Source organism: Alligator sinensis, unplaced genomic scaffold (genome assembly GCF_000455745.1).
Source record: "Alligator sinensis unplaced genomic scaffold, ASM45574v1 scaffold1004_1, whole genome shotgun sequence".
Lineage (NCBI taxonomy): Eukaryota > Metazoa > Chordata > Crocodylia > Alligatoridae > Alligator > Alligator sinensis.
The window spans coordinates 204,862-219,931 of NW_005842148.1; the positions used below are offsets into that span (position 1 = coordinate 204,862).

At 44.2% G+C, this 15,070-nt stretch overlaps 1 protein-coding gene across 5 annotated transcripts in view; it reads left to right on the plus strand.

Annotated features, from left to right (window-relative positions):
- Positions 1-15,070, plus strand: part of IGF1R (insulin like growth factor 1 receptor) — a 264,141-nt gene that overhangs the window by 194,687 nt on the left and 54,384 nt on the right. For 3 of the 5 annotated variants that reach the window (XM_025206251.1, XM_025206250.1, XM_006025467.3), the window contains exons 15-19: positions 781-851; positions 4,151-4,380; positions 4,678-4,788; positions 7,572-7,731; positions 10,707-10,836. In XM_025206251.1, the coding sequence (XP_025062036.1) occupies positions 781-851; positions 4,151-4,380; positions 4,678-4,788; positions 7,572-7,731; positions 10,707-10,836 (702 nt within the window). Of the gene's footprint in view, positions 1-780; positions 852-4,150; positions 4,381-4,677; positions 4,789-7,571; positions 7,732-8,422; positions 8,499-10,706; positions 13,731-15,070 lie in introns of those variants that run through there. The other 2 variants (XR_003094475.1, XR_003094474.1) reach the window with 2 other exon arrangements.

Genomic DNA, 15,070 nt, shown 5'->3' on the forward strand with positions numbered 1-15,070 from the left:
ATATGCTTTACTCTAGCATACTAGGGATAGAGTGACCCCTTCTTTGACTTCTCACTAGCCAAAGCTCCTGCCAACTCATGCTCCTTGTTGCTTTCTTCTGGCTCGGAGAGCAAAACATCTGGTCTCCTTTCCCAGAACCTTGGCAATTTATCAGTCTGACAATTCTAGGAAATTAGGCTAATTTTATTTATTTATTAATTGATTAATTCATCAAAAAAGTTTTATTAATAAAAGCACCCTAACCTCAAACAGTTTAGAGTTCTTGGAAAACTAAAGCAACGACAGTAGTAAAAGATCACAAAACAGGTCGCATACAAGCTTCCTAAAACCTTAACCCTATTCCAAGCATAAGCATTCTCCTTCACAATGGCCAGCATGCAATGCTGTGAGCTGATCCTGAGCCCAGCTCTCCTGCGTGCTACATCACCATCCAGTCTCCGCCCCGAGAAGATCTTTTTATTCTATTATAAAAAGATGTGTAAGAACCAGCTCACTATCCACTCTTCTGTGCAGATGGGATGTAAAGTTGACTGATAACGAGCTGTGGGTCTTCCAGGAAGGCTGTGGCAAAGCAGAGGTGGTCTGATGGGGGTGTAGATGTACGTCTGGAGAACAAGAGTTTCCTCTTCCGTTAGACTGATGTTGTCAGCTCCACTCTCGCCTTGAGAGCCAGGGGTCACGTAGTGGAGCAGACCGTGGAAGACTTGAGTAGGAGGGAGTTTGAAATTTAGTGGGGGTTTTATGAACGAGCTAAAAATATACGTTTCATGTGCTTAACAGGAACAGTGACAGATTGGGAAATGGAGTGCTGTATGCTTCTGTGAACCCCGAGTACTTCAGTGCTTCTGATGGTGAGTATGGCCTTCTAATGCTTTTACTTGCTTATACTGTGTTGTGAGAGACCCAGTCAAGCTTAATTTGGGGAGTTGCAGGTCCATAAAAGTGATAGAGTAAGTCTAAATGCATCAGCTTTCCTTCGGGATTCTCAGCCACCGGCCTGGGTTTGCCGTTCGGATGTTCTCACCGAAATGAAAATCATTCGTGAAAACCTGTGTCATACTAGTCTATATACATTTGTAACCCATTCAGACAACTCTGAATGCTAGTTTCAGAGCACTTGTTTGTTTAAAAAAATGAAGAAAGACCTTTCACATGTGGAGATGCAGGCGGGCAGGCCTGTGAGACGAGTGCTTCACGTGTTGAAATGTTATGAAAGCAAGCACAGATGCATAATGTAATCTATATCCCTTTGTGTTAATACCCAGTAGTATAAAGACGACTGTTGTTCCAAAGCTGACAAAACAGTTCTTTTTTGAGCTAGTTTCAACTTGATCTTGTATATTTGTAGCTGGTTCTTGAGTAATTTTATCTTTGGAGTCTTTCTATTCTGTTAGTGTCTAAAATGCCCAACTGAGATCAGGCTATTCGTCCCGCTTGTTAATGTTGTATGAGCAACATGAGGTGTAGGTGCTTTTAAGGAGAACTTTGTCAGTCTCCAACCTTTTATCAGTGTAAATGGACTGGAAGAAGGGTGCCAATTCATTGTTTGGATATTGGAAAGATGAGGGAGAAGCAGAAAGTCCTGGGTGATAGACCTTCCTGGGTCCATCACCCAGGAAGGTCCATCACCCTTAAAGGGGAATACAGATGTTCTGTTTAAGATAAACCTTTCAGTTGCTCCACACAGCCCCAGAAGCAAAAAAAAAAATTATCCCATGTTAATGGTGAATTTGAGGGAGCCAGTAAAGAAAACATTTGTGTTGCTTTAGGCTATTGAATCTGAAGCCTGCTTTGGACATGGGCACCTGCAAAAATTCTTTATTTCCTGCTGCCTGATTTCATAGTTCTGAAAGAAGGTTGAGCTGAGAGCGAAATTGGGGAAACTTTCCTGTCTTTGGGTGTTTTGGGAACACCCTGATAACCTTGCACAGGACAAAGCTGCTGCAAGGGCTCGTTGTCAAATAGCTGATGGTCAGGAAAGCTGACCTCAGAGTGTTTGCAGCTTGTACCTGGTAAGTGATTTTACTTTAGATCATGCCCTTGCATATATTTGCTTCTGAATAGAACTGGCAAAATCTCAGGATTTTGGATTTCTGGGAAATTTGAGTTCATCTCCGAGTTGGAATGAAACCAATTTTCCCTTCAATTTCCAAAGAAATGGGAATTTTGAAAATTCCTGCTTCGGAACCACAGACATAGAGTTACTCGGTGGAAGCCTTCTCCCCAGGGGCTCTTTACAGCTGCCAAATTGACATGCACAATTCTTGTTCATCTCACTGCTTCCCATCCCGGAATCACAGCAGGAAACTGCGGCCCAGAGAGCCAGCTGGCCCGGCTGTCCGGAAGCCCAGGGCTCCCCAGCTCTGGGGCAGTTGGCAGGGCTGGGTTGCCCTGGAGCCATGAACCCTGGACGCCTGGTTCCCTGCCAGACGAGCTTGTCAGAAACCTGAAGAGCTCTAATGATGACCTGCCTTTGATTCACAAAGCATTCATCAAAACATGCAGCCTCCATTCCCACAAATTGGTGTTTTCCAAAAGAAAATTTCTGATTTCATCCAAGAATTCCTGCTTTCGAGGAACCGGCAGCAGACAAAGGAAGAGTGAGCAGGCTCTGGGGATGGCACTTTGGATGAGCTCCTTAGCCCTGAGTTTAGCACATGCTGTGCAATAAATGTAGGGCAAAGCAGCGTTTGTGTATACGTATAAGCAGTGTGTACATGCCACAGTGCAGGTTAGAAAATTGCCCGGTTCATAGTGGGGGAGTGCGTCAGGTCTTCCAAGGAGTCTGAGGCATCAGTTTATCTAGCTAAGCCCTGAAGAGGGGGAATGCATCTCTGCAGGAGCCGGGTTCCCCGGAGCCCCCAATCGCCTAACTATTTCAGCAGACCCCTTCCCCTTGGTGTCTTTTGTTGCAGTAGCACCAATTCACTGGAGGGCCTGTTGACATTCTGGCCGAAATCTTTGGTTTCTGCCGCCTCTAACTGCACCGATTTGGAGCTGGTGCCTGTGTGGCCTTTTCCCTTGATGACTGACAGGCAGCAGCAGCAGCAGTGGCTACTTGGAGCTGAGATGTTCCAAGGTTTTCTTGCTTGCGGCAATAATTCTTCCCAGCAGCGAGCTTCAGTGGTCTCCTGTCTGCTTTGTGTCAAACGGGCGCTACAGCAGTAAGGCCCTGCTTTTATAGGAGCACTGGGCTGTGTGTGTGATCAGAATAGATAGCTATGCAAAAGATGTGCTAGATCAGAGCGTCTGTTCCCCTGTGGTTAGCAAATCAGTCCCCTGATAGCGGACGTGCCATACACTAAATTCACACAGCACTTGATGAGGCGAACTTTGTAGATTGTTTAATGCTCTGTGGAGGAATCTGGAAGCAGCAAACCCGGGGCAAGGCTCATACTGTTAGGATAGAGACAGATGTATCAATTCTATCAACTGCAATTTATGCTAGTTACAATGCAGCAATCATTACATCTGCAGGATTCTGGAGCAATACAAGTGTAGCAAAATCATTGCAACTTTAACCCTCTTTTCTCCCCAGTCATGTGCACCCATCTGGCTTACTGGTGTTGCCACAGGAGCTTGCAGACATAAGGGTTGCATCATAACAGCTGATGCCAACTCCCCTTCTCTTAAAGCAGTAAAGGTTTATTTGTCCCTGGCTTCAGAGCTCTGTCCACACTGCTCAGCTTTCCACCACAGTTCCTCATGCTGAGTTTGTAGGCAGTAGCTCAAACTACACGTTTTTCCTTATGCAGGAGCTATAGTTACATCTCTCAAATTCTACCAACACCCCCCCCCCGCAGCCTTTAAGGTTTAGGCTGGTAGCCATCAAATAATTAGTTTCCAATAGAATTAAAATGGTCATGTAGTTCGGGGCCTCTTCAAACTGTCCTGTTGCAGAAAAGCAAGCTCGTTAGTTGTCAGTTTCTTGGGATGAAAATCTTGTTTCCTTGACTGCTGGGTCTGGGGGATTTGCTGAGGGAGGAAGAAAGATTCTTGAATCAGTGGGTACCCGGTAAATGTTTGAAGTATGTACATTCCCTGTGAAAGGCTGTGGAAACCATTGCATATTATTGAACTGCGGGGGTTGAGTGTCTTGTAGCCATATCCTGGCATGTGGAACGGCATTGACTGCTCTCTTTGTTTCTAGTGTATGTTCCTGATGAGTGGGAAGTGCCTCGTGAGAAGATCACCATGTGCCGGGAGCTTGGGCAGGGCTCCTTTGGAATGGTATATGAGGGGATAGCAAAGGGCGTGGTGAAGGACGAGCCAGAAACTCGGGTGGCCATCAAAACGGTCAACGAGTCTGCCAGCATGCGGGAGCGGATCGAGTTCCTAAACGAGGCCTCAGTGATGAAGGAGTTCAACTGTCACCATGTGGTAAGTGGCTTGAAGATGACCGGGGCTGATCTTAACAGTGCCATGTCCCCTGGCATGGTGACGACAGTGCCACGGCTCAGTTGACTAGTGCCAGAAATGACTTGTGATGACAAGCTGATAGGGATGGCCCTTGTTCCACAGTTTGCATCCAAATTGATTTCCAAACCCTTCCCCAAGCTTGTGGGTATGGGTTCCAGTTTGGGGCCTCTCCTAATCAATTGCCAGGGTTTTAAATGGTTAATGATAGCCTGAGTTTGTCTCTGCAAGTGCTGGGTAATCATAACTCTTCCCTTTCAGGTACGGTTGCTTGGAGTTGTCTCTCAAGGCCAACCTACTCTGGTTATTATGGAACTGATGACACGCGGGGATCTCAAGAGCTACCTGAGGTCTCTGCGGCCAGACACTGAGGTGAGCAGCAGGTGGCAGGGTGTACGTGTACATGTGTATGCACACGTGTGTTTGTTAAATCCTCTTGCAAGGGAAGGTGAGAAGTTCAGCATGCTAGTCTTACCCTTGCTCTCAGTTTCCCAAGCTGTTGGGAGCAGCTGTTGTTTGTTTGTGGTGTCAACCTTCCTGCCCCCCAGTTGGCCCATTCACCTGCACTGGGTTGGCTGGCAAAGCAGCCGAGCCTTATGGGCCATTGCTTTACTTTAAACTAGGCGTATCGCTGTGTGGGTTAGCAGGGTTCGGACCTTTTCGCATGCTTCACTTTTATCCCATCTTATTTTCTTCTCCCCTCCCCTTGATTTTAAAGGTCGTGGCCCTGTCTCTGTTAAATCACATATTAGGTACAAACAGATCATTGCAAAATATAGGGCTAGCCCTCGATTCTTTTTTAGCTTGTAAACATTAAAGCCAAGGCCCTTACTCAGCAGATGCTTTAAGATTCTTTGCTCTGTGATCGTTCTGCTTTCTAATCTGTGTGTCCTGTGCAGTTTGCTTCTTGTGACCAGCCAGATAACACAAGATCCCAGTAACTGAAGCATCAGTTTTGTCAGTGTATTGCTTTGTGGTCTGGGGTGTTCATAACACCTGCCCCAGAGGATCATCTGCTGCTGAGTTCAGTTGGCTATTTGCTCATCTCCCCCTTGATCTATATGAAGCAGCTTAACTGGGGGAGATGAAACCTACTTGTATCCCATCCTAGTGTTGCTAAATGTCTTATCCAGATTGGAATAGACTCTTCTTTCCTTAATCTGACTTTTGAGAAAGCTGCAAAACAACATGATAGTCTGAAACATGCGTGAGTTTGGGTAATTGTTCATGAAGTAACCCCACACGCAGCCTTTTTGTTTTTTTATGTTAATTATGAACAAGCTTAATTATGAATGACCCCTTTGCAGTCAACACCAATATTTAGCCTTACATGTGATGTTTAATATTTAGCCTGTCAGTCCAACAGATGAAATGACTCTTGTACAAGTCAGGGTCTGAAAGGTTAGGAAAGAGTACTGCTAGGTCACTTCCTGCTCTTCCAGGATAGCAGTGTGTGTATAAAATGTGTTCACCCGCCGTTTCGTTAGCAGGCACTTCTGACATAAATAATTTACTACAACAGAGTGAGAACACCTGGTTTGCGTGAAAGAGAATGAATCCTGGGTGTAAACTGAAGGGCATTTCATATAACAAAAGGCGGGTTGCTTAAATATGGTTCTGACCCCATCATTTAATGGCAATTAGGAATGGATTTGCATCTGAGGAAGCATTCAGCTGAGGCTGTTTTTATTAAGATGCAGGTTGTGGATTAAATTGAAGAGCTTTGCTTAAGAGTTAAGGTAACTGAATTCTGTAGCATGGGAGACAGGGCAGTGATGGTATTAATAATAAGGAAATGACCAAAATGTTGGGCGCCATCTACTCTGTTTTTCCTCCTCTTTGCTTATACAGCTATTGTCCCCATCCCAGAAGGTAGCCTATTAAATGGGTAATGGTGTGAATTAACTGCTGCTTCCCTTTTAGCCTTGGTCTGTGAAACACAGGCTCTGGTTAGGGAAGAACTGATATCCTACAATCCTTCTCGTACTTCAGTGCGTTCTGGCTCCATTGGGTGGCAGGTTCCCTGCCAACTCACTGCCGCGTCTTCCTTAGCCACTGATTTCACGTGCTGTTGTAACCCTTACGTCTTCACAAAAGTTCCCACCTGTGTTTGTCCAGTAATGTGCAAACTTCCATTGAATGTCCATGGGTTTTCTTAATTCTAGCTACTGTGGGTCTTTTTTGGTGGGGTCAGTTGTTTTTTGAACTTGGGGATCTTGGAAGTATCCAGAGTAAAGGAGCAGAGAGATTCATAGTAGCAAGCACTCACTGTTTATATATTAGAAACAACTGTTAATTAGTCTCCAGGTCAACCCTGAGACTGTTAACCCCCAAGTTGAGGTAGAGTTTGGATCTTCGTGTAGAGTATTGGTTAGAGACCGAGTCAGGATTGGAGATAACTAGATCTGTACTTAGCAGTGTTATGGTAGACTTGCTGTGTAAGCGGAGGATGACTTTCGGCCAAATACACACTGACACAAGTTATACCCGTGTGTGACTGTGCTGAACTACGTGCAACAATCTCAGACTTCGTCCTGCAAACAGTGGTGATAACATAAGCTGTGTATACCTTTATTTGGTTGTGAGTGAAATCCGTTTTCTAAGCAAGTGTCCCGGGGACCTTATCCCTTTTGTAGGTCTACGCAAGTAGCTCAAGAGTAGCATCAAATCACCGAACAAGGGAGAGGAGGAATAATTTATTACCCTGTAACGTTTTCTGTTTTGTTTACACTGATAGAAAAGCTGCCAGGTGAAAGGCAGCTATCTCGCTTCATCTCTTTAAAATGTTGTGGGGTGGAGGAAAAGGAATTTTAACACTAAATTTGACCTGGTTTGCTTGCTTGCTTGCTTTTTTTTTTTTATAAGTCCATGAAAATAGAACGTGCAGCTACGCTGGAGCTAATTGGAGGCTCCGTTTTGTAAGAAAGCTTGATGTGGCTGAAGAGGGAATGCATGATTTTCCCGCTAAGTAGATGCTATGGTCTCTGTAATCATAAGTTTCAGTTCACATTGGTTCTGATTTCTTGTCAGATTGACTTGCGAGGTTCCAAATTAAGAAAAGCCTGTTGCTGCTTTTGAAGGGGAAACAGTTGCTTCTTCCCCCTTCTTTCCAACCCCACCCTTCTCACGCCTTATTTCTCCTTGATCTTGCTCAGAATAACCCTGGCCAGGCGCCTCCAACTCTGAAGAAGATGATTCAGATGGCAGGAGAGATCGCAGACGGCATGGCTTACCTCAACGCCAACAAATTTGTTCACAGGGATCTTGCTGCAAGAAATTGCATGGTGGCTGAAGACTTCACTGTGAAAATTGGAGGTGTGTTTTCATGCGTTCCAGCTGTGCTTAAACAAGTGGGAAACTCGAATATAATATGCTCAGTTTTGGAAAACAGAGGAATTCTTGAAGCTGTTAGTAGGAAGACGCATTATAAAATAATTCCAGGAAATGGATGCAATTTATCCAAAAACCTGCTTCATTTTAAGGCCTCTGTTTGATGCTGAATTGAAACATTTGCAGTGCTTCTGTTTGATGCTGCACAGTGGAGAGATGTGCAAGAGAGGGCAGGTTTAAAACATGTCCTGCAGTGCAAGATGCGTGCAGGTGTAAACGCCTCAGCCATCTGGGTTAGGTCCTAAAGGAACAGTTGCTAGTAGTATCTAATTATGGCAGAGGAGGGGTTTGCAGCACATACAAATAATCCCACCTGCTGTTTATTGACTCGGGAAGGAGCATTTTAGGATTACGTTCAAGCCTTTTCGAGTTGGAAGTGGAATGCAGGGGTTGGCTCCTGCTGGAGGCTTTCTAATCTGAGCTGGAATTCTCTCCAGATTACAGAAATGGCTTTCCCACTGCTGTGCTAAGATACCCTTTTCTACTCCTGCCCCCAGAATAGAGTCGGATGAAATTTCAGATTATTCTCTGGGGGGACTGACTTCAGCCTTCGGTAGTTTTTTTTTGAGTGGTGCATATTAAAATAGTGTGTGTAACAGAACGCTTTCTGTTGTAGGAAACTGATTCTTGGAGTATAAACCTAGCAGGACTTGGAGTGTTTTAACTGAGATGGTCCAAGAAATATGCAAGAAGCAAGTTTTTGACTTTTTTTTTTTTTATTGGATCAACAATATAGTTGGGAGAGATGTTAGACAAGCTTCCAGGCATGAAGTGCCCTTTTTCAGGCCTGCTATAATCTGAGTCAGTTTGATATGGCAGCTCAGGGAAGCATCACAGGTAGGGGTGCACTGATAAAGACCCCAGCTGCGTGCAACCCAACATCTCCGCAGCACCCCTGGTGCTCAGGCCCCTTCTGTGTGCAGAGCATTGTCATGGCAGCAGCAGCAGGAGCCTGTAACGGTCCTTTCGTTGCTGAGCGTGGCACCCTGTGACTGCTTCACAGCTCCCCTTTCCTCTCCCGTTGCTTGCCAGGACTTGTAGTGTGCTGCAGGCTCAGGCCAGTGGCAGGGCACAGGGACTGGAGTACACTTGCCAGGGTGCTCTGGGCATGTGCCCATAATTATTGGCTGCAACAACCAAAAAAAGCTGATAACATTTCTCCTTTTATCAGTGCCATTAGGCTCCTCCCAAACACTTTACAATGTGTTAGGCTCTGAAAGACTCACTTTTTTTGCTCTTTAAAACTATAAACGATTACCTGTGCAAGCATTTAATCAGTAATTATCTATACTGTTCTTATGTGATACTGAAAACCCCTTTGCATCCAAAGAGTTTGGATCATCTTGAGTGAACATGCTAATCCAGACTGTTTAGACTGCAGAAGGTTTTTTGTTGCGTGCTTGCAAGGGGAGCATCTTCATGCTCCTCGCCTCTCTGTTACTTACTTGCATTACGTTGTACAGCATTTTTCCAGTTAATCCAGATGAAAGTCATGCTGGCATATGGGACTGTCTTTGGAGTGGCAGAGAGAGCCCTGAAGCTGTTCCCTAACTCTGTGCATGGAGTGTGGTGGGAGAAACGGCCGTTATCCCAAGCCGCACACTGAAGTAATAGCCATGGGGGGATTGCCAAGGCTGGAAGAGTTCTCTCCTCCCTTTGCTGCACTTCACCCTGAAACAGCCTGAATCCTTTGGGTTCATGCTGGTGAAGTGAATTTCCCCCTTACCTTGTAGTTTCAGCAAAAGAAGCTGTTCCCTAGGGGTGATGATAATTAAAGTAACATCAGATCCCTCTACTTAGGGGTTAACTTTCCAGCCAGGTTACTATTAGTTTAAGGTGGTTTGTTCATAGCCTAACATTTTCCATGTAGCAATTGATGAATAAATACGGACCTTTTTAAAAAAAAAACCCAGAAGTAACTTTGAATGGAGCGTGAAATAGGTGGACGATGTTTGAGCCAAGTCTTGCAAGCGCTTACATGTGTGTTTCCTGTTTCAGGCCTAGTGTCCAAGTTGAGCAGTGTTTCCAATACTTGTGCTTTCCAATAATGAAGAGAAGCATCTTGTACAAGATCTGAATAGACTCTTAAGAGAAATTGAATGAAAGCTTTTGGGATAAAAAGGGGAAATTCTAAAATAGATTTTTTTTTAATCTAGTCATTTCAAATAGAACACTTCAGGTCACGGCTGTGGGTGGTCTGACTTAGAGAGCGGTCAGGCATTGAAACGGGTGACCCAGAGAAGTTGTGGAGCCTCCATGCTTGAACACTTTCAGAAGCAAGCTATACTATTGCCTGGGATGGCTTAATCAGGATGATTCTGCCTCAAGCTGGGGGCTGGACTAGATGACTTTGTGAGGTCCTTCCAGCCCTACTTTCCTATAAGTACTCTTGTGCAAACGACGTTTTTAGATTAAAAAAAAATTTTTTTTTTAAGGGACAAAGAATCATTGATTTCAGCACATGCAGAGCTCAGCTTCTTCTTGTGTAATCCGTTTATGATGTTAGTTGTGGAAAAAATGTCTTAATCTGTATGTGATAAACATGGGTGGCACTGACTTCCTGGTATCTCTGTAGCCAGGATCCACATGCTCCCTTGTGGAACTGAGTGACACCATCCCTGAGGCAATACTAGTCTAGTCCTAGAAAACACCCCCCTCCCCAACCTTTCAAGACTCTTCTTGATTTCTGTGGGAACAGAACTAAGTCAATGGCAAAATTCCCACTAGTTCCAATGGGAGTGACACGTATGTGAAGTATTCCTGCAAAATAAACCATGCTGACAAATCCCAGATGCTTGCCATGATTCTCGGTTGGTTTCATTAGACAGGTTTTTTGGGGATATTTTTTTAACTATTTTGGTGCATAACCACACACCGTATGTTTCTGCTTCTTGTTTTAGATTTTGGCATGACGAGAGATATATATGAGACAGATTATTATCGGAAAGGAGGGAAAGGCTTGCTGCCGGTCCGCTGGATGTCCCCGGAATCACTGAAGGATGGAGTCTTCACAACGCACTCTGATGTCTGGTAACAAGAATGGCTTTTTAATAACATTTTAGACTTTCTTGTTTTGGACTTCCGTTAGGTTTTTCCTTACGGATTAGAACAAACACCTGACATCCACAAGGTCTCCAAAGGTTCTCTTATTTTTATCTACCATGATTTATTCCATTTCACACTGTTCCCATTGCAGATTCTCTGTTAGAAACCGCTTAGGCCAAATTCTGCTCTCAGATGCGTGCAAGGCTCCCATAAACATCTGGAGGAGGAGGAAATGTGTGTAGAAGGGCCAAGTCTGAAGTTGTATTCCAAGTCTGAAGAGGTAGTGTGCTACCTGCCTGCACCCAGTCAGCTGCACACAGCAAAAACAGGTGCTGCCACCTAGAAAAGGGACTGGTTATTCCCAATCCTCCATCCTCAAGGAAAGCATCAAGTAGACATAAGGGTTCTGACCTGATTTTTATCAAAGCCTTCTATGTATATAACTGCTTTCTTCCATAAGGAGTAGAGAGAACATGTATGCACTGATATTTTTCTTTGGAATTATCCTTGGTGTATTTCCGTCTTTATTTGGGGCATCGTTTGATTGCCTAATTTAACACAAGACAGAAATCCTCCCTTAAAAATGTATTTTGGAGTAGACATGCCCAGGAAGTTACTAATAGAGGAGTTTAGAAAAACAAGGATCTGCCTTTTAGAAAAAATGCTCTGCAAACAGCCTTAGTTTCAGAGTTGTGTAGATAGGTGTCCAGCCTCTGAAGTAAATGGAGGGCTTGACAAGGGATGATTATGTATTGGCAAAAACTTTCGCCCCTTAGTCTCTCATGGCTTCTCTGCCTTCCTAACAAGAGGTTTTATTGCTGATGGGTTACAGAATTGGCAGCTTCCAGATGTCTAGAAGCCAGGAGAAAAAGTATTTAAGTAGTAAACTATATCATTTTTGAACAGCTTGAGGATTTTGCAGTCAGTAGACTGTAGTTCTCCCCAACCTCAGCTTGGAGTGAAAGGTTTGTAGTTGGCATTATGTAAGAGGCAACAGAGCAAGGCATCAGAGCATCACCTGGAAGCTTTTAGTCGCAGGTCACGATTTTTATACAGCCAGCAACCTCTCAACCTACCATGCCAGCGTGTTCTGGAGAACAGGCAAACCGTGGGTCCAGCTAAAAACCCTCTGAATACTGTCGACAAAAGCAAGCAAGTATAGAAGTGAGATTTGCCATTTTAGCCACATCTTGCAGTTTTTTGTATGGAACCTTTCATCCCGGGTTAGGTCTGGACAAAGCACAATTGCACACCTACCACTTCTGAGGCAGAACATACCAACGGGTTGCATTTCTGGTGGTCTTGCTCTTAATGTGAAGGCCAGGAGCAGCTTCTCAGAGGAGGCAGGATTTTGAAGCGTAATGTGTCATCCAAAGATCCCACACACAGCGAGCCATCTGGAACTAAGCAGGTCGCAATTGTGGAGTACAGCAACGTGACTGACACGCTTTCATTGTCAATCAGTAACTTGTGAATCCAGCAGCAACCCCCAGCTGTCATTTAGACAGAGAATGGACTGTGCTTGATTGGTTACTTTACTTGGAACCATACAATTTATTCTGTTTGCTCAGTTTTGCTTCTAAAAATACCAATTAAGCTGCATACTACTGGAACAAAACCTCAAATTCCAGGCAAAAAGTCTTCTAAAGGACAAGGCACAAATTATTTAACTTCAGGATGAATTCAAGTTTGGTTTCTTTTGAGGGAAATGTATGCTGCTTGTAATCCATCAGTCACTCAAGCCAAAGCAAAGCTATGCGAATATTGCCGCAGCTTAATGGCGACACAGCTCGTAAGTCCAAAACAAGGTACCTTCACCACAGCTGCCAAACTTGGAGAGTCGACAGTGAGTCACCAAAGACAGGGCTGGTAGATGCCAACCTTAAAAACAAGGGATATGTCTTTGATATAATTCTCAAAATAGAGACTGTTTTGACACTACTGTACTACAGTTTGTGCGAGAGGAACTTTCAATCTCAGTAGATGCAGGCACGCGGCTTTCAAATGCATAGCTTTCGCTTGCAGAGTCGAGGCAGAAATAGATCTTTGCTTCCTTGAAAGGAATTTCTTGGTAGTGGACTTCTATAGCTATCGATTCTATATAAAAAAGGGAAAAATGAGTTATACTGTCCCAGAAAGAAATCACATTTTGGGGAGTGGCCTCCCAGTTGTTATTGTCATACAAAGAGGTTTCTCTTAGGATGAGTTTAATATCTAACCCTAGAATTTATCTGTGACTCTAAATCGTACCGTGTAGGTATAATAGCCAAGTTCTGAAGCGTTGGTTAAACAAAGGGAAATGTACTGTGTTTGGATGATGTGGACTTTCACATTCAACCAGCCACATTCAGAAGCCTTAAATTCAAAGATTTGAGCCCTCATTCTTGAAGCCCAACTTATCACTGTCATGAAATACTCAGTGTCTTGTTATTTGATCTGCTTGTGGGTAAAACAGCCGTTCCAGTCAGTTTTTAAATAACTTGTAGAGCAGACCAGATGCTATACATTAAAGCCCTCCTGATGCCAGGAAAATCACCTGATTCCTAGCAGTGCTCAGACTTTGAAGTTGCTTCACGCAGACAAAGTTGTTTAGGTATTTTTGTGGTTATTCCCCATTGTTTGAAACATAAAAATGCTGAGACTGTTTTTCTTTTCCTTGCCTTTCGCTGGGATGTTGTGACATCTGGTTCCACATTCTTAGACATCGTTTCTGGAAGCCAAAATGTCAAAAAGACAAAACTGTGCAAATGGTCAGACTTCAGGATTTATAAACTGTAAGGTGAAATGGCAGACGGCAAAAGAGTGTCTGGAGGATTTGAAGGGTGGGGCTTGACTTTGGTAATTCTCTGCTTTATTGCTCTTGAGGACTGAAGAATGAGGTAACTGGAGATGCTTTTTTTCCCCCCAAAATTGTTTCTGGTGGGGGAGGATTTGTTGGGAGGATTTAAAATCAGCGCTGTACCATTTGGAAGCCAGGGCTGACAGGGTAGGTCCTTGCTGTTTTAAGATGTTCTGACCTGCTGATCTGTCTGCTAAAGGACCATTCTCTGGAGTCTGGCCTCCAGGGTTGCAGCTGGTGTGCAGGACAGACTCAACAGTATTATTCCTGTGGCCGTCAGAGTAGTTTTAAGTTATCGAGAACCTGAACAGAAACTTACTTCCTCTCCCCAAGTACAGCTGGTTAGTTGCAAAACCCTTGTGCGGCTTCTGGTTTTAACTGGAACCCATTTTAGATACCGTGGATAACCAGAACGATAAAACCACTCGACTGTAACCACTTGGTAATATTGAACTCTTGTTTTCACAACAGAAATCTTGCTATCAGTGCACACGTTCCTCCTTCCCTGTAAAGAAAGCCTGGCTCAGCACATGAGCAGTGGAGGCACATGCACACGCATACCCGTGCACATTTATTGAAGGACAGTTTTAAAAAACATCATTAGTTAGGGCAGGACCTTGGGGGGGAACTTTAAAGAAGTGTGCAGTTTCAGAAGCGTGCGTACATCAGAAAGTATGCTCCTGTCCCGTGGCTAATGAGCAGTTCGGCTTGCTGGGTTCAGCTTGCAGCCGGCAGGTAGTTCTTTCAAGAACCTCTTCCCTGTATATTGCAAACAAACCTTTGAGCTTCCCACGATGGTTGAAATGTCCGAATGGAAGTTAGTAGCTTAGATTTGGCTCTTAACACAAGAAGCTGGTTATTGTAGAACTGCATCTTTCCCATGGCTACTCCAAAATAAGTGACATTCAGAGGATCGTCGTTGTTATTGTATCCAGACATCCTGATGGTTCACATTGTGCTGTTAAAGCAGAATGGCAGATGGAGAAACTAGTATTGCCCTGGGATCCTACCTCTTCTAGGAGCAGGTTTGAGGGAGAACCATATGACGGTGCCTTTTCAGCATGCGTCTGTTAGCCAGAGTATAGCTGGAGTTGGGAGAGGGGGGGAAAAACACTTTTTTTTTTTTTTAAGCATTTAACTTGTTTTTGACTTGAGTCTCCAGTAAAATAGAAGAGAAAAGGCAGGTAGCTTATCCTTCTGCAGCCTTGTCTTCCTGTTTGCCCACCTCCTCCAAAGGTGCCTCAGTATAAGGGAGGGGAGAGACTTGTTATGCACGTCCTTACAGTGACCACTTGCCTGTCGGAGCAGTCATTCTGGAATGGCAAAGTCTCTTCCATGTTCCCTTTTTTTTGCCTCCCGTGAGGGCCCATCTTTAGGGAA